The 18,509-nt window shown below is 34.0% G+C and overlaps 2 protein-coding genes across 2 annotated transcripts; one reads left to right on the forward strand and one right to left on the reverse strand.

Annotated features, from left to right (window-relative positions):
• The first annotated feature begins 973 nt into the window (after positions 1–973).
• LOC18034648 (transcription factor bHLH95) lies at positions 974–3,763 on the forward strand. Its single transcript, XM_024179480.1, has 3 exons — positions 974–1,340; positions 2,358–2,825; positions 3,421–3,763. The coding sequence occupies exons 1-3, from the start codon at positions 1,020–1,022 to the stop codon at positions 3,565–3,567; spliced, it is 936 nt and encodes a 311-aa protein (XP_024035248.1). The 5' UTR covers positions 974–1,019; the 3' UTR covers positions 3,568–3,763.
• Positions 3,764–9,729: 5,966 nt separating this feature from the next.
• Positions 9,730–11,421, reverse strand: LOC18035272 (U-box domain-containing protein 26). The gene has a single exon (XM_006422927.2). It carries the CDS (start codon positions 11,272–11,274, stop codon positions 10,018–10,020), a length of 1,257 nt encoding a protein of 418 aa, XP_006422990.1. The 5' UTR covers positions 11,275–11,421; the 3' UTR covers positions 9,730–10,017.
• Between the last annotated feature and the right edge of the window lie 7,088 nt (positions 11,422–18,509).

Below are 18,509 nucleotides of genomic sequence, written 5' to 3' on the forward strand. Positions count from 1 at the left end.
ACTATCCTAACTAAGCAAGCATGATATTATTGTTTATAAAAAATTTAATAGAAAATAAAAGTGTGACATCTAAATAATCATTTTGGAGAGCATAACTAAAGAGATACGGAAGTTGAGAGAAAGTTTAGTTGGTCGTCTACGTATAGATACAGTGTCCATTGAAACATACCCAAGTTATTAATCAATAATTTTCGCTGGGAGAAAATGAATCTCATCAGCTTTTAAATCCAAGAATAAATGTATCTTCTGTTGTTGCTTGACAAATGCTTAAATAGTAGTGGTAGTGTTATTGAGCTTAACATATTGATATACTCGGATTTACTTACCTTATTTAAGTAAGTGCATTATTCAGCCAAAATTGTCCGTATTGACCCTAAAAACAAAAAAAACAAAAAATTATACTTATATAGTCCCAATATGTAATTAATATATACATTTAATTATTCTTTAGTAACCGCATCCTTACTTTGTTATTGATATTGATATTGAAACAATATTACAGAAGCCACTTCTGACCCAAAAGCTTAAATTAATAACTAAGTGCCTAAGAACACTATTAAAGAATTTGAAGGAACAAGTTATATACTTCTCGTCCAAATTAGGGCATGATGGCATTGGAGTTTCTAGTAATTTCAAGCGAACATCGTTTCAAAAATAACTTTGGTAGGCAAAACTGACAAGGTGGGGTCTATCATTCATATGATATATTTTGTTAGCTACAGGGTCTTAAGCTAGCTAGCTAGCCAGCTTATATATAGTCATACGTTTTTGTTTTCATGTATAGTAACGGCATTGCCTTATGATTGTATTTTGTGCTCTTCTTACACTTTGCCACCTTTTTTAAAACGCCTCCTTCCCCTCCCTTTCTTGTATCACCGACTCTCTCTTCTCTTCTCTTTGTTCAACTTGCTCTATATCTATTTATCTATCTATCTATCTATCTATTTGTTGATACGATGCTGGAGGACGAAGGAGGAGGAGGAGGAGGAGAGGGAGGATTATTACATGAGGGTTTCTTTATGGAAAATCCAGCATGGGCTCCGTTGGTTTCTGATACAACTCTGGCGCCACCTCAGCCTTCGAGTTCTAAAATCCCGAAGCTGAATAAGAAACAAGAGACATCACAAGGAAGTAGTAAGAAGCGAGCCCGTGGAGAAGGAGGAGGAGAAGTTGGCAAAGATGGGAATTTGTTAAAGGGAAGCGATGACAAGAAGGCGGTGAAAGTGAAAGAAGGTGAATCAGAGCATGAGATACATATATGGACAGAAAGAGAAAGGAGGAAGAAGATGAGAAACATGTTTGCTAATCTTCATTCTTTGCTTCCTCAGCTTCCTCCTAAGGTATACATATTGTATCAATGATTAGCATACGTGTATATATAAGCTTCTTATTACATGGGGTTTTGTTGATTTTTTTTTTTGGGGGGGCCATATACATTCATGAGTGGTCTTTGGAGAAAAGAGGTATATCATATGTCAATATTTCTATATAAGCTTTTTCTCCTGTCTGCTTCTTGGGCAGTTAGTGAGAAATTCGGATTTTTAGACATGCCCATGTATTTTTGTTTATCAAATTGCCATTTTTGGCTCTGTCCTTTCACATTTGTTCATAATTCTTTTTCCCCCTTTTCATTTCTGAGTACTTTACAACAGTAGGGGGAAATTATAATTAGGTTTCAACTTAATGTCATCCAATAAATTGATCCCATGAAAACTATGATAATATTTAACAGGAATTTAATGTTTAAATAAGCAAAATATGAACTTCTAATTTTTTATCCATCAAACATTCGAATATATATGATGAGTATGTTTTTCCCTTCTATTCTTTTTTAAAGTGTAGAAATTAGTAGCTAGGATGCATAAGATTTGATCCTCAAAAAAATTATTATCAACATTTTTTTTTTCAAATCATTTACCCATAAACAATATCATCATTCATCAGTTCTCCCTTGCCTTTGATTAATATATGATATCATACGTAAACCCTATTTATAATGAGATTGAAAGTCATGAAGTCCCTCTGTTCGGTTTTCTTTTCATTTTTCTTGAAATAATGTTAATTAATACCTTAAAATCAACGCTTGATAAGTATAATATGTATCCAAACGATGTTAATGTTTTTTTAGGGTTAAATAGTCATTCATGGTAAGTTTGAATTCATTATTTTTTTCCAAATCAGAAATATTTTATAACAGAATAACAAACATGATTGATGCGTCGACAAATTTTTGTTTTATTCAGTACAAATAATAAATGTAATGTACCAGCTTAATAATATAGTTAATTGTAGGACAAACAGTTTTTTCCTTAAATATCGTATATATTTTACTTAGTTCTATATTGAATTTTGTACAGGCTGACAAGTCCTCCATTGTTGATGAAGCAGTGAGCTACATCAAAACCCTACAGCAGACTCTCCGAAAGCTACAGAAGCAAAAGCTAGAAAGGCTCCAAGGTGTTGCAAGTTTTGGCTTCGAGGCGTCTGCTGCAATCACCCCACAAAATAAGCTAGCAATTGTAGCTCACGATCGTCAACAAGAATCTTCTAGTAACCTGCTGGGTGCCAATAGTACTGATGCAACTAATAACTCTTCAAATTTGCTTTCGGTATCGCCTACTTATCCTGTAATCTTCCAAACGTGGTCTTCATCTAATGTTGTTTTGAACATTTGTGGAGATGAAGCACATATAAGCATATGCTCTCCAAAGAAGCCTGGGATGTTTAGCACCATTTGCTATTTATTGGAGAAGCATAAGATAGAGGTGATATCTGCTCAAGTTTCTTCGGATTTAACTCGAAGAATGTACATGATTCAAGCACATGTAAGTGTTATAAAATTCTCTTTAAAAATTGTTATTGCATTAATTTTTATTTAGAGAAGAATGTTGCAAGCTGGCTCTGTAGTTTGAAGTCTTTCATGAATCGCGATGCTTCAAAGCTGGATGGCCATTTAGCTAGGATTATATCTTATGAAGTTCTTTTGCTGAATGTAAATGGGAAAGCATATCGAAAAACTTAACTTGAAATAGGAATTCTATTTATTACTAGAAATACATCGATAGCTAGGAATATACTGGGAGATTATGGCTTTAGGGTTTCTAATAACACTCATTTGGCAGTGTTCAATATAGTAATTTTCTTGCTTCACTGATTACATTTGCATGAAGCTCAGAGCTTAGAAAAAAGGTTACAATACTGATGCCGTAATTTCTATACGTGAAAGTCGTAGATATAGAAGCCTCGTCACATTTTAGAAATTGTACTGATACTATGAAATAGTTACAAATTCATGCCGTAATTTGCATGAAATAGTTACACTGATACTATGACTCCCATACGAGAAAATTTTAATTAGATTAGGTTCCATCACGTTTCGGAAAACTTGTCTTGAATTAATTCTATGTATCATGCAAGCAGGTGAATGGAGCTTCGGATCAGTTCTCAGAAGCACTTCCAGTTGAAGAAATGTATAAACAAGCTGCAAGTGAGCTTATGTTCTGGATCTCTTCTTGCATTACTCCGGCCGGAAATCGACCAGAGCAAACATGTGTTTTTAGATCATGAGTTCGAAGTTTTCCCACCAAGAGGAGAGCCATTATAATGGATATATCCGCTGTATACTGCATCAAGTTTATCAAGATATATACTTGTTGCTACTAGCTAGCTAGCTAGGAACCCTGTAAGCTTGCCTTGATCATCATCATCATCATCATATCTTTACTTACAACTTGAAATATACTCTCTAAAGCTCCATTTGATATTTAAGGCGCCCAAGTTTGTTAAACTATAAATATAAATTTTGTATTTTGGTTTGTCTCAATTTTGGAATGTTACAAGTGGAAATTTCAATGTACATTATTTCTAATCCCAATAATTAGATCCCTCTCTCTCTCTCTCTTCCCCCCATATAAGAGTATATATATTAATGTGAATTTATGTCATGGAAAAATATAATTTTTGGTTTAATGTTTTGTGGTTTTCCTGACCTCATCAGCTGGCATTAATAAAAAGTTTTGTTAATGCAAAAAAGAAAAAAAAAAGTTGTCAACGCTTGTCTCTGTACGGCTCTGCCTTGCTTATATGAAAGTGTAGCTTCGATCAAAGTAAGAAGAACCTAAAATGTATTTGTAGATAGTGCAAAATTTTTGTTTATCATACTAGATGATGAACAAGCAATATTTTATCTTCAATGAAGCTAGTTTTCTCATTTGTGGTGGCTGTTTAGAGAATTACAAGCGAAAAAGGAACTCCTATAATCATCTTTGTATAGGCTCCGTTTGATATTGAGGTACTATAGCTTTTAAACTAAAGTTATTGTGAAAAAAAAAACCGTAATGATTAAATAAAAGTTAATAGTATGTAGTAAATGTAATTTTTAAATAAAAATTTTGATAAAATTATTAAAGATATAATAGATTTTTCATCATACAAGTGTAAAATCAAACCAACTTTTAGCTTCTAAAATACAATAACTAATGTTTATCAAATATTTTAGTACTGTAACTTTTAAGTTATAGTTGTCCAATCTCAATATCAAACGGGGCCACATTATAGAAGTTTCATCCCTTGTCCAAATATATAAACTCATAAGAAACTTTTAATAAATAAACTCATCCTTTAGATTATTAATTTATTTGTTCTATAAACTTTAAAGTGCATGCTACAAGTCACATTCAAATCAGCTGGGGCTAAGTTCTTCTCCTTTTTATAATTTGCGGTCTAATTTTTTTTAATACGGACACACTGTTAAGCCATGTGGCGTAATAGAGTTACTTTGCAATGCACTGTAAAGGCAAGTGGTTTAATAACATTAAAATTTGACTATTAAACCACACGACTTAAAAGAATGTCCACATAGAAAAAAAAGAGGGTACTTGCACTATATATATATTTGAAATTTGGGAAAATTATTAAACCACATAGTTCAATAATGTAATGACATTAACTATTAAACCGTATAGTTTAATAGTTTTCGCGGACTTTAACAAAGTCCAGGATCCTGGACCACTCTCTACACACACACACATATTCATTTCAATTAATTATTAGAATTAATTTCAATTGAAAGACAAACTTTTTTGGGGAAATTAACAAAATTAGCCCAAAAATTTTAGGGTTTTTTTAAATTAGCCAGTTAAATGTTTTCTACCATATGTAGTCAATTTCAACATTTTTGGACAACAATACCCTTGTCACTCCAAAACCTAAAAACCTAAACATTCTCTTCGCTCCTAAATTCAACAGCACGATCTTTACCTTTCCAACAACAATTGATGACAGTTGGACAAGCGTTTGACAAAAGCTCATCTTTGGCATCATGTAGCTGTATTTCCGGCACTTAGACAACAGTTGGACGGGCGATTGATGGAAATTTCATCTCCAAAATCAAGTTTTTTTTTTTGGTTTCATTACGATCGAATAGTCTTTTGAATGTAATTAAGTGTATATTTCATGATAGATGAGTATTAGAGTTAATTTTCTATGAATTTTGGAAAGTATTTAATGAGATTATGATTTGAGAAAAATGGCATATGAGGTGTTTGCTACAATGCACATTAGATTTTGTTATGTCATTTTTGATAGATTATGTTGTGGGCTTATTGTGGCTCGGTGTGAATCCATGTTCAGCAAAGCATAGCAAGGGATTTTTGTGCGACGGGTGTTGCTTTGATTTAGTGTGTCAGGCACCTGTCGCCTAAGAGATAAGTGTCTGTCTCTCAAAATCATAGCAACTTGCTTGCTATGATTGCTATGATTTTGAGCGATGGGCGTTGTCACCCTAAAGACAAGTTGCTTGTCACTTAAAATCATATTAATATACTTGTTGTGATTTCGTGGGACAGGCCCTTATCCCTCAGGAGACAGGTGCATGTCGCTTCAAATCATATTAACACGCTTGTTGTGATTTCAAGGGACAGGCACTTGTCACTCAAAATCACAACAAGCTTGTTGCTGTGATTTTGTGCGAAGGGTGCCTATCGCCCATGTGATATGCTCCCATTGCACTAAATCAAAGCAACACCCATCACACTAAAATCACTTGTTCTACTTTGTCGAACACAGATTCACACCATCCACAATCAACCCACAACACAATCTATCAAAAATGAGATAACCAAGTCTAATAGGCATTTCAACAAACATCTCATATGGCATTTTTCTCAAATCATAATTTCATTAAATACTTTTCAAAATTCGTAGAAAATTAACCTTAATACTCATCTATCATAAAATATACATTTAATTACATTTAAATGACGGTCCAATTTTAATGAACAAAAAAAAGGAACTTGCTTTGGGAGATGAAGCTGCCGTCAATCACTTGTCCAATCACCGACAAAATGTTGGAAATAAAGTCGCGTGATGCTGGAGATGAATATGTCGTCAAACGCCTGTCCAACTATTGTCGATTTTTGCCGAAAAAGTCAAGACCATGCTGCTGGATTTGGGAGAGGAGAGAAGGTTCAATTTTTTAGGTTTTGGAATGACAAGGGTATTGTTATCCAAAAATGTTGAAATTGGCTACATAGGGTAGAAAAAGTTTAACTAGCTAATTCTAAAATATCCTTAAATTTTTGGGTTATTTTTGTAAATTTTCTACTTTTCTGTTGGGTGTATGCTATGCTCAAAGTCAAATCTACTTGGATGAATCTCAACCCAAAATGTTTTGGGCCAATGCCCAACTATAGCCCATGTTGTGAAGCAAAGTCTTACAAGAACATGTCTTTACCCCCTTCCTAAGTTTTTCCTTTTCCTCTTCCTTTTTCTTTCTTTCTTTTTTCATATCTTTTGACTAAAACAAGACTGTCTCTCTCCGATTCCATAGCGCCAAGTGAAATGATACAACTCCTTGAATTATTGAAAAAAAAAAATTTTTAATGCTTATGGAGTTATTTTTCTGTTAAGTACAATTATTTGGGGACACCTATTCCCAACTCTGGTGGTTAATACCTCCATTTTTCTTTGGAGAAGATTCTTGAATTGGGTTTCGAATAGACTATATCAATGCTTGACGACATTTGATCATGATATTACTAGAATTATATTGTAATATTCAAACGTACAACCGTTAGGGCATTGGAATATCATGTAGAAAACAAAAACAATTAAGCTTTAAAAGTTGACGAGTGACAAATGCAATAATTCATATTAAGGATTAGCTATATATATCACACATCCTCAAACTCATTTATTCAATACTCCTGTAAACGAGGCCTTACCAATCGTGTTTCATATTCATGAATCATAGTATGTACACTTTCTGAATTAAGATGCAAATTTTGTATTGTATTCCAACTAATACGGCGCATACAAGTGATTTTTGTATAATTCAGCATATATAAGTATAACAATATTGAACCACTTGGGCTTAGCCCAAGTGGCTAGAGCCCCTCCCTCACAAATGTGAGGGAAGGGGTTCGAGCCTCCGCAGTCGCATTGTAGGGGTTTAATTTAAATATTCTTCCTTGGAGCCCTTGAGCTCGAGTGAAGACAGTCTTTCTCCCAGGATGGGAGTTTGACATCCCTCGAATATTTGAGAGGGTTAAAAATCTGAGCGGTGTCATATCAGCCATCCCTCGAATATTTGAGAGGGTTAAAAATCTGAGCGGTGTCATATCAGAGGTGTCATATCAGCATTCATATCAATAGGGCTCAGTATAAATATATGATTGTACATATCAATTATACTCTCATGTAATATGAGTTGTAATTTGAACTGTAATTTGAGCAATAGTCTCATGTAATCAAAAAAAAAAAAGTATAACAATATTGTCAACCCATCTTTCATCATGTAGAGACTCAAATCTCAATGAGCTGGAAAAGATGCCATTGATTTTTTCAGTGAAATGGCTCTTTTTGAACGTAAATATAAGTAAGAAATAATAAACTCATCGTCTTAATGTAAAAAAAATGCATATTCTTCAACAGCTCATTGATATATGCAAACGGTTAAAAAGTGAGATTAATTGACAACGCAGCATATGAGTAATTCAGAAAAGGCAAAAGTGGAGTTGGAGGGTGGGCATAAATGAATTGGGTCCCAAGTGCCCCAAATCAAGGGGTACAAAAACAAACGACGAATTCCCATTTGTTGTCGTGACCAAAAGAGTGGGAAACAAAGTTGATTTGTCATTGAGGGGCATGTGAACCTGCACATAATACATTTAAAAAATAATAAAGAGCAAAGCCATGTGGATCCATGCTTTAACGTTATTCCCATGCATCAACATGTGAATATTGGCTCCAACATTTGTAAGCCACAATAATATTATGAGGAAGAAATAAATAATAATAAAATGATACTAACCCTACCACCTTCTTCTTCTTCTTCTTCTTCTTCTTCTTCGTGTTCTTGTTGCAGATTTTACAGGGCAATGCACGATGATTTTCTTTTCCTTTCCATTGTGGGGACCTATTTGCATGCACGCGAGCATTGCGATATTGGGCTGAAAATGCTTGTCTAAATCGAGTGGTCAAACGATGTTACGTTCCACCGTCCATGCTTCTAACGTAATCTCCAATACTATTTCATGTCTCCATCTTTCTTCAGTCAAAAAGAGGATATTGACTCATAATTCATCAACAGTTGCTTCCACTCCAATTTTCACTCCCCATCTAAGAAATTTTTACGGTGATTTTTAGTGTACATTCTCTCTCTCTCTCTTTTTGGATTTTTATCATGTGTATTTGTTTGCGGATAAAATGTGGTGTGTTTTGAGTTCTTCTGTATGTACTATAAAAATTATTTTTTCTTTCATTAGGTTCAATCCATTGCAGGCCTAGATATCACAGAACTGATTTAATTTTTTATTGACTTCTAAGTTCTAATTATAAATGCAAGCAGATTATAATATAATTAAAAAGAAAAACGAAAAGGAAAAAGAGAGGAGCTATAAATTGTCCCATTCTCACTGTACCAGAGGAGTAGCCACTTCTGTTAAAATTGGATGCTTTTGTTTTGTGCCTACACAGTTGCTTTCAAATTCCGAAAAAGCAGAAGAAAGAAAGATTGGGTTAGGCATCAAATCAAATTAAAAAAAAAAAAAAAAGAGTACTGGGCAGTGCAAAATTTTCTTCAGAAGTTTGGATTCTTATGCCCAGGGATCGATTCTGAAAACATGCAACGAATTAACAAAGACGCTAGCTTAGCTTGTGAAGGCATTTTTTTTAATTTAAACGATCCTCAACTTTTAATTTCCAATGAGAGTCATTGACTCGTTTGATTTCCAAGGATTTTGTCCGGAGTCGAGGGCCAAATCTTCAAACTGATCAACCAGTTTGGCCTTCGTGTTCCCTTATCTATTCTATATTCATTTTGAAAAATTCATGCAAAGAATCAATTCTACTCAACTTCCCCCAAAATCCAGCATCCAAATCTGGTCTTGGGGGTTAAAAAGTTTTGTAGAGCAAGAGCCTAAAAATCATAAACAATGCGATTTTGCATCAAATTACTCAAAAACACATTCTCCAATTTAGGATCGTTGAATCTATGCATTATTTTCGCCTTCAAAATCCATTTTTCCATCATAACCAAAGGGATTATTTGGTTTATCTAGGGTGGGAGTAGCATTTTCACTTTATCATTATCAAACGAATGTTATCTTTTTATGTCTGTAAAAGTTTCATTAAGATGCCTTCTACTTTTTTAATAACAAAATTATAACAGAATTATTCTCAATATTGTTTTTTTTTTTTCATACAATTGAACAAATGACTCAATAAATATGAAAAAAAAAAAGAAACTATCTTTTCATTTGATTTCAAATTTTCTGAAACTTTCCAAAATTAAAAAAGAAAAAATCTTACATACAAAAAATTACATACAGAATTACAATACTGAATCCTCCCTCCCTATACCAATCTAAAAACCCTTTATCAACTTTCATTTTCCAATTTTTCTTTTTCTACCATCAAGCAGAAAAATCAATGATTCTTTTTTTTTTTTTTTTTTGCTCTCTCTCTCTCTCTACTTTTCTTTTTGAATTTACCACAAAATTCAAAAAAAAAAAATCATCAAAACGGCACCACCTCACTGCAAGCAAAATCATCGGAATTCCCAATAGAATCCTGAGGCCACGAATCCCTCAGTAGCTTCAACAGCAGCTGCGCCTTCCTCTTGGCCCTGTCCGTACAGTCGCTCTGCACCAACAGCAACAGCTGGGTCAACACCCCCGCGCTGACCGCGTCCCTCTGGCACCTCTCCGACGCCGAGCACAGCGCCGCCAGCGCCCCCGCCGCGTACTCCGTCGCCCTGTCCGATATCTTCAGTATCGTCTTCACCAGCAGCGGAACCGTCAGCGCGTGCTCCGCAAACTCTGCGCAGCCCGCCGGGATCCTGCACAGTAACTCCACCGTCGCCAGCGCCCTCTCCGCGTCGCACTTGTCGAAATCCGCCAGCCTGTCCACCAGCGTCTCCGCCGCTCCGGCCGCCACTGCCTTGTGCCGCGTCTGCTTCACCAGGCACAAGGCGAACAGCGCCTTTATCCCGACCTTCAGGCCACGCGGATACGAAGATAGATTTTTCAGAATGTCGATCACTCCTTCGAAAATTTCGTCAAGATTACTGATCTGAGCCCGAAGCTCTTGAGATCTCATGCCAGCTAAGACAATCTCTATCAGAGCCGCTGAGTTAACCCGGACTTCGATCGAGGAGTGGAATAATAAACTCGACAAGCTTGTAATTTTATCCGCGTCACTCGCTATCTCCATGCATTCCGTCTCAGTGAGCGGAAACATGACCAGCAAAGCTAATGACTCGTGCGCCAACTCTGGAGACGACGCCGTATTTACATTTATATTCGTAAAAAAGACCTGGCTTAATATCGCTCGAACGTTGTGAGATGAAATGAGACAACGATTCTTGTCAGAGTCACGCGCGAGACCTCTGAGTCGACGGAGGGCCGACATGCGGGAGCCGTAAGTGTTCGACTCGGAGGAGGCCTGGTTCAGGAGAGTTCTGACCAGACTCGGTTCGGCCGGTTGCTTCGGGGTCGGGATTCGTTGGACGCCGAAAGAACGGTTCGCGACGCACCAGTCTTGGATGAGCCGGCGGAGGGTGTGGTTGGGGATGAGAGTGAAGTCGGTGAGTGGGGAGCGGGTGACAGGGCAGGTGGTGTTGCCGGTGGCGACCCACGACTCGATGCTGGGCCGGTCGTAGGTCTGACCGGTGCAGACCGTGACGGGGTCACACATCAGCTCGAGGGAGATCGGACAGCGGAAATGATAAGGTATCTGAACGCTCAAATCCAACGGCTCTAAGCTTCCGGGCATGTTTTTAGTCAGTGTGCGTGTGAATTGTGATGGTGTCTGAAAATTCTCTTAGGATTTTGTTTTGTTTAAGAGAGTGGCTTGGTTTGGGGGGCTGTCGTTTTTATAAAATGAAACAGGAAGAATGAATGAATGAAGAAAGAAAGAGGAGAGGGGGGCTTATCTGAGTCTGGGCCACACGTGTGGCATTTATAGCTTGGAACCTAACTAGAGTTGGGAGAGGTGGTTTGGTCAAATTGAAAATTTGCGACCAGAGTTGGGTCCCATGGTTTTCGCCAGACAAAAATCTAACTTCTGTTTACATCAAACTAATGTGACTTCTTGGCCTTTATTACTGTTTTAGAGATTTGATCGAAGCATCATTAATAATAATTGTGGTTGTAGGTTTTTTATTTCTGCCCCTCAACTTTTCTTTATTTCCACTCTATAACTCCTCTTCTTTCCTTTTGTAATTGTTATCCAAATATTCTTGGTCATTCCTCACTCTTAACAAAATTGGTTGTGCAATAAATTATCCAAGATATAAATGTCTCAATATTTAGTTATATGTGTAATTCTCAAGTAAATGCATATTTGTGAAATTTTTTATTAATCTTAGATTAAATACATTTGGATGTATCAATACATTTATTCTTTATTGTACTGAAACCAACTCATATATAATTAGTCTCCTATGTCTAATTGATTTATAGCTCATCTCTATTATTTAGAGCTAAATTCTCAAATCATTTATGAAAAAAATATTTTTTATAGTCTATGATTATTTCCTTCAATGTCTTAGCATAATTAATTACATTTATCAATGAGTTTTTAAATCCAAAATTTTAAAGTGCGAGAAAACGCATAAATAATAACTTAATAAGGTTTAAACACTTCAAGTTTTAAACCTTTAAAACCCCGCAGTTTTAAAGATTTTCTGAACTTTTCCTACACTATAAGATCATAGACCAAAAAACTACTATATATATATATATATATATATATATATATATATGCATTCTATTTTCTTATAATTCAGCTTATAGTACTATATATTGGTATAAATTTATAATTGCTTTCACAAACATCCTATACAAAGCAAATCCATTCTTCAGACTGATTTTGTAAATTTTGATTTTTATTACATCTAGTTGTTTACTATGCCTTTAAAATAAAAAAAAAAAAAAAGGAGTGATCGGTTGTTGTGTCATTTTTACCCGTTAGAAATGCAACATAGTTGTCGTAGTTACTTCATACATGCTGAGAGTAGTGAGAGCAACAACAGAATTGTGCTGGTGGAGTTATTACATGCTTTACACTCTGGTGGGGTGTCAAATCTTTGCTTTGTTTCATAAAAAGGAAGTAAACGATGGATCAGATGCTAATCTTCATCTCTAAAGTATCTTTGCTTTACAACTTTTGCATGGGCATAAAAAAAAAAAAAAAAAAAAAAAGTGACAATAGCTTTCCATTCTTTGCTAGGTGAACGGTAATAAAACTTTAGATACAAGTAAAGGTGCCAAACGCTATTCATTTTGTATTTATCCATAAGAACCTTAAATTAGACTTCAACCTATATACTTGCTTAATATATCAATAAAAGAACAAAAAATTAACATTTATGTCACTTTTTTTTTAAAATTTTCCAAATATGCCAACCCCACTCTACCCAGGAATTTAAGGTTTTTTTTTTCCGTTAAAATTGATAAAAAGGGAAATTGTTCCCTTAATTTTTTATTTTCATTGGGATGATCAAACAAATAAACTATTTATTTGGACATTATTTCTATCAAACTGCTTGTATTTAATTTGTCTTTTTTAAGAATGAAATTATTTAGAAAATACTCTTCGCATTTATTAAATAACTAAATTGACTCGACTTTCAAATGTCAATCTTTTTTATATTCTCATAATGGCAATAAAAGAAGAATCTTAAGTAGGATGTTTATCTCATTTATCCTAGCTACTATATTATGATTTATTAATTCTAAATTTTAAACATGAAAGTGTAGGTGGCAAGAACTAGGTGGATGAATATTTATATAATATCACTGAAAACGCTTTCTGTACAACATTAGCATTGTATTAAAAAATTTACAACAAATTAAAAATTAAATATGTCTGGACTGAACATAACTTTTTCCAGAAATTTGAAGAAAAGGTGTCAGAGTGGGTTGCATTGAAGAACAGTCAAGGTATATACAAAGTAAGATTTCATATGCTGGAGGTGGAAGAAAGAATAAACAGGAAGTAGAGGGGTGGAGGTAGAAATGTAAGAAAAAGGTGAGGACTGAGGAACACGAGTGGGAAGATAGCAATGAAAATTAATAATTAGGTTTCAATCGTCGGGTTGCTTACTAGTTATGACAGTAGTTGGGGGAGAGTCAAAGGTCAAAGATGAACCGAGGGAATGTGCGGGTCCAGGTTGTCTCTCCACCTCCTCTTTATTCGAGCTAATTGAACAAAATCCAAAAAACTGCAAAAAAAAAAAAAAAAATTCTTAAATATTTTTTTTTTGGCCCTTTTCAATCATCGTGGATAATAACAAGAGTTAGTAGGCGATTGTTGATTAAGCGGGGCCCCCCTTTGAAAATTCTTCCAATTTTCCTTAAATAGGCAAACCCCGCCCCAGATCTGCTACTGTAGATGTTGAGTGAGAAACAGAGAATCAATCTCTCACATGCTTAGCGAAGATTGTACGAGTGAGTTGACGCTGATGGGAGCGTACAAGAGGAGAGTTAACGTGTGGACCATCCCATTGTACGTACCACAAACATGCCTTGCAGTTGCAGTTGCACTCGCACGCCCCAGATCTACTACTATTGTTTGAAATTTCTCTCTACTTATTTTTATATTTATTTGTAGTTATTAGAGAAAAAATAAAATAACTTGAAGCATAATGATATAATAGTATAGTTTTTTTTTTTACTAACTTAAATGTAATATAATCAGCAAAAAGAAAACGATTTGAATACATTGATGGATATTTGGATATTACCCCAGGAAAAAAGAAAAAAAAAAGAAAAAAGAATATGCATGTGTATAAATTAAACATAGTACTAAAAAAAAAAAAAGGAAAAAAAAAAAAAGAAATGCTCTACTTTTACTTGACAAAACGAAAGACACCGAATTGAGTCAGGCACTGGCACGGTCAGAGAGGATAAACAAGAGCTGTACCACATTGGAACATACAGAGCAGTCAGCACAGAACGAAAGAAGGAGCGAGAGACGATATGTCGTTTAGCGGCGCCAAAATGCACACGTACCCACGCGTGCGTGCGTGCGTGTATAAGTAGCAGCAGCAGTAGAGTTGTATCAATGTATCATGGTTAAAGTAGCGTACATAGACAAAAGCTGGTGGGGGGCCCGCGCCTGAGTGTGACCGCGTTGTCGTTGGTCAACCGGGCAAAGGCTTGCCGATTACAGCTTGTATTTTCCCCCCGATGCACGTGCTGCTAACCTCCCCCACACTCGCACGTGTTTCCAGCTATTTAACCTTTGTCTTTCTTTTTAATTATTTATGCCCCCCGAGTACGGAATTCTTTGTTGTTCGCATCAGGTCTCAACATTATCCAAAGAAATTAATTAATTATTTAATTAGTCGAAAAATTAATGTTAATTGCTTGCGAGTTATAAGATAAGAGAGTACAAGGATTCGTATGCTCTTTGACAGAAACAAGCAAATTTCATTCCACTTAAGAAAGTATCTTGTAAAGACTATATACATTTTTGTCATCTAGCTTATAGTCTATTAATAATTATAATGGGGGCACTATTCCGACTTTTTCCGCGAATATAAAATATGAGTACTTTTATTTTTTAATATTACTAATATAAATAAATTTTATTAATTAATAGTTCATTTGGGAGTGTGGTGAAATAGTTGAGCTATCAAAATCCAACGATTAAGATGTTTGATAATACTTGTAGTTGGGATTTGACAACTTAGCAAATTTTTTTTTTCAACTTTTACCCTACAGCTGTAATTTTTACTATATAACAGCTGCAACTTAAAGATTACAGCACCTCACTTCCAAACACGCCCTAACCTTGGTAAATCCATGAGTTGCACTATGAATGTATTTCTAAATAAATTCCATATTTTTGGAAAAGAAAAATTCGTTTTTTTCAGTTTTCTCTTCTTACAATTATCTTCAATGTCGATATGAACTTAAGCTATACTCTTCCATGATTTTGTTACTACAAGTTTCAAATTTATTGTTACTATCTTAAAAGATATTAGCAGTGGAACCAACTGTCGGCTATTACTTTTATTGTTTGAAGACATTAGATTTCGGACAAATCAAATCCATTGAATAATGTATTTTAGCTTTTTTTTTTTAAAAAAAAAAAAAAGACACGTGAATAGAATGGTTTGTTTGCATTTGATTGGCTGAGCCGGATCTAATGAAAAATATTGGAACAGCTTTCTTTGCTGCATTGCATATGTTTGAAATGGTTAATTAAATAAGTACCATATTGTATTAAATCGATAATTGGATTATGCCATTGCTTCGAAGTTATTAACCTTTTATTTATTTATTTAATTATTTTATGAAAGCTGCTTCATTAAGCTTTTATTTATTATCTTTGGAATCTGACTGGGGGAGGCTTCAATCCAGGAAGGTTCAGGTTTCTGCACAAAAAATGAGCACTTTGTTATACAAATTTGGACGATCACCACTCTCTCCATAATGTCTCCTTATAGTCAATTTGTGGATTCCCCACCAAATCTTTCCCATTTGGGGTATTCTTGTTCTTTCATCGCGTGTGTGTGTGTATATTTCCGAAGATTTCTAATTATATTAAAGTTATGAATAAGTTAAACGATAAAAAAAAATATAAATTTCAATACAAATCGGTTTAATTTCAAGATTAGCTTTGGATTGATTCGGATCTTACAGGAATAAACTAAAAAAAATAAAATCAACGAATTATGATGAAGCAATAACGCAGACAACTATATCATGTACAATATGAATGTCTGTATTAAATAATCTTGATAGTCAGTTATACACATTCAAACATTATTTTTTTCATGTTGAAAATAGAGTTAGGAGACTTTTTAAGGCCAAAATAGAATGATTATGTCATTGTAAAGAATTTTAGTTAGAAAAATGCATATCTCAAAGCACTTACAAATAAATAAATTTACAGCATACATCAGCTTACAACTAAGAAGAATATATAGTTCTTTCAATTTTCTCTGTTTTATTCCCACTTAGCTCGATTGACATGCTGTCCACTTTATGACATTGCTTCGAAGTGGATGACAATGTAAGAAGCATGATGTTTTGTTTTAAATAGTTCATCATCATATAGTGGATAAAAAAAAAAAACAATCAACAAATTGTCAATCTAGAATCCAAAGAAAGAATTTCATTCCTAGTTCCACTACTACTCTTCATGCATTTTTCTTTTTTCTTTTTTTTTATTTTCAACGCTTTAAACTAATAATTACTACTAAATACTCATCCCCAACACCCCATTGATGCCTTTGATCATCTTTTAAGTCATCTTCCCTTTTTTTTATTTTAAAAGAAAATAATTTAATTGATAATTGTTTGATAAAAGTCTAAGATGCCCTTATCACATTGTTTTGTATAAATGTTTAACTAACTAACTAACTCTGAGTCGCAAAGGTAAGAAGAATATAAGTTATATAAAGTTAAGCTAAATCTTTTTGGATTAGAGCAATAAATTAACATACTCTTTAAATATGCGGTGGAGACATTCGTAGAGAGGAAAAAAAAAAAAAGAACTTGAAAATAATTTATTGGAGATTAATAATCTCGTGCTAACATCTTTTAGGGTTAGAAAGTTTGATTAAAAAATTTGATAATGCTTTGTTGACATGGTGCTTAGCACATCTTTAAATATAACGAGGGAATTATATGCTTTTAAGATTATTCGGCATATCTTCATAGAATATTTGAGCCTCATCTTTCCACTCAACCAATTTGGTAGACTATTTAAATTAAATGGATTGATGCTCATTAATTAGTCATTTATAAGTAAAGTTATTGGTGAAAATTGGTTATTTGGTATCCACCTTAAAAGCATATAATTCTTGAGTACTTTATAAAAGTTAATTTCTTTTTTTTTTTTCATTGGTGGGATGAAAACAAATCTATGATATTAGACTTTTTTTTAATTCATGTCTCTGAACTGGGTGAGTTGTTCGTGGAGTAAAAATTACTTTTTATTTTTCTACTTTTTAAGCCTTAACATAAATTATCAATTTGCTTATTTAATATATAATTTATTTTTTTGTTTTTTGTTTTTTTTTTTTATTTTGGTGGAATGAAGAATGAAGGGGGCACCCATTGGAGCTCAAAGTGAAGAAAGTCTAGAAGTTGGCTCTGTGATTCGGCATAAAAGATTATTTTTTTTTAATTTTATTTTTTATTCGGGTGGTCCTCAAATCAAATAATTGGACTCACTTTCGACGTGTGATGTGCTGATGCCGCACACTTGTGCAGTCCAGTTGTCTTGCTGACGTGGTCCATAAACTCACGTCTATTGTTTTCGACCGTACTTTGTGTGTGTGCGTGCAGTGGAGAGTTCTCCACGTGGAACTTTTGAAGAAATTGTAAAAGTTTTTTTTTTATTTTTAAATTTAATACTTTTGTCAAAGTAGCATTTTCCTTATTCAAAGGAAGATTTCATATTCTTGAGAATGTGCATTAGCATAGAGATGAAGTCACTAAGAGCACCATATATAATTTAAGCTTTTTTTTTCCCTTAAAAAAATTACAGAAAAAATACACACGTCATTCCAATTCATTGCAAAAAAAGATTTGTTAGATTCCAATAAAGCTAATTAAAGTGCAGGGTTCTAATTTGAACCACTAAATTTCCTATTATTATTATTATTATTATTATTATTTAATTTTAGAACTTGCGCATCATAGAATCCATCATATGTAGATTTTAAGAGCTATTGGATTTGAATCCAATGACTCTAATTAGATCCATTAACGATGAACCTAACCTAGTATTACTATACATGTCTACTAATAATAGCATCAAATGTATGGAAGACCAATTTTGATGAAGCCTAATTTGAAAATTTGCTCTAAAAGTGTTATATCTTAAAATGAAAAAAAAAATCCAACTATTTTTATTTCATTTCATCAATTTGAGTGAAAAACTATATAAAAGGTGTAACGACATCGTCTACTTGATTTTGAAAGAATTCTTTATAATACCAAAATAACTTCAAATCACCCTTTAATTATATCTTTGGTATGCATAAT

This window comes from Citrus clementina, unplaced genomic scaffold (genome assembly GCF_000493195.1).
Source record: "Citrus clementina cultivar Clemenules unplaced genomic scaffold, Citrus_clementina_v1.0 scaffold_8, whole genome shotgun sequence".
NCBI classification, from domain to species: Eukaryota; Viridiplantae; Streptophyta; class Magnoliopsida; order Sapindales; family Rutaceae; genus Citrus; species Citrus x clementina.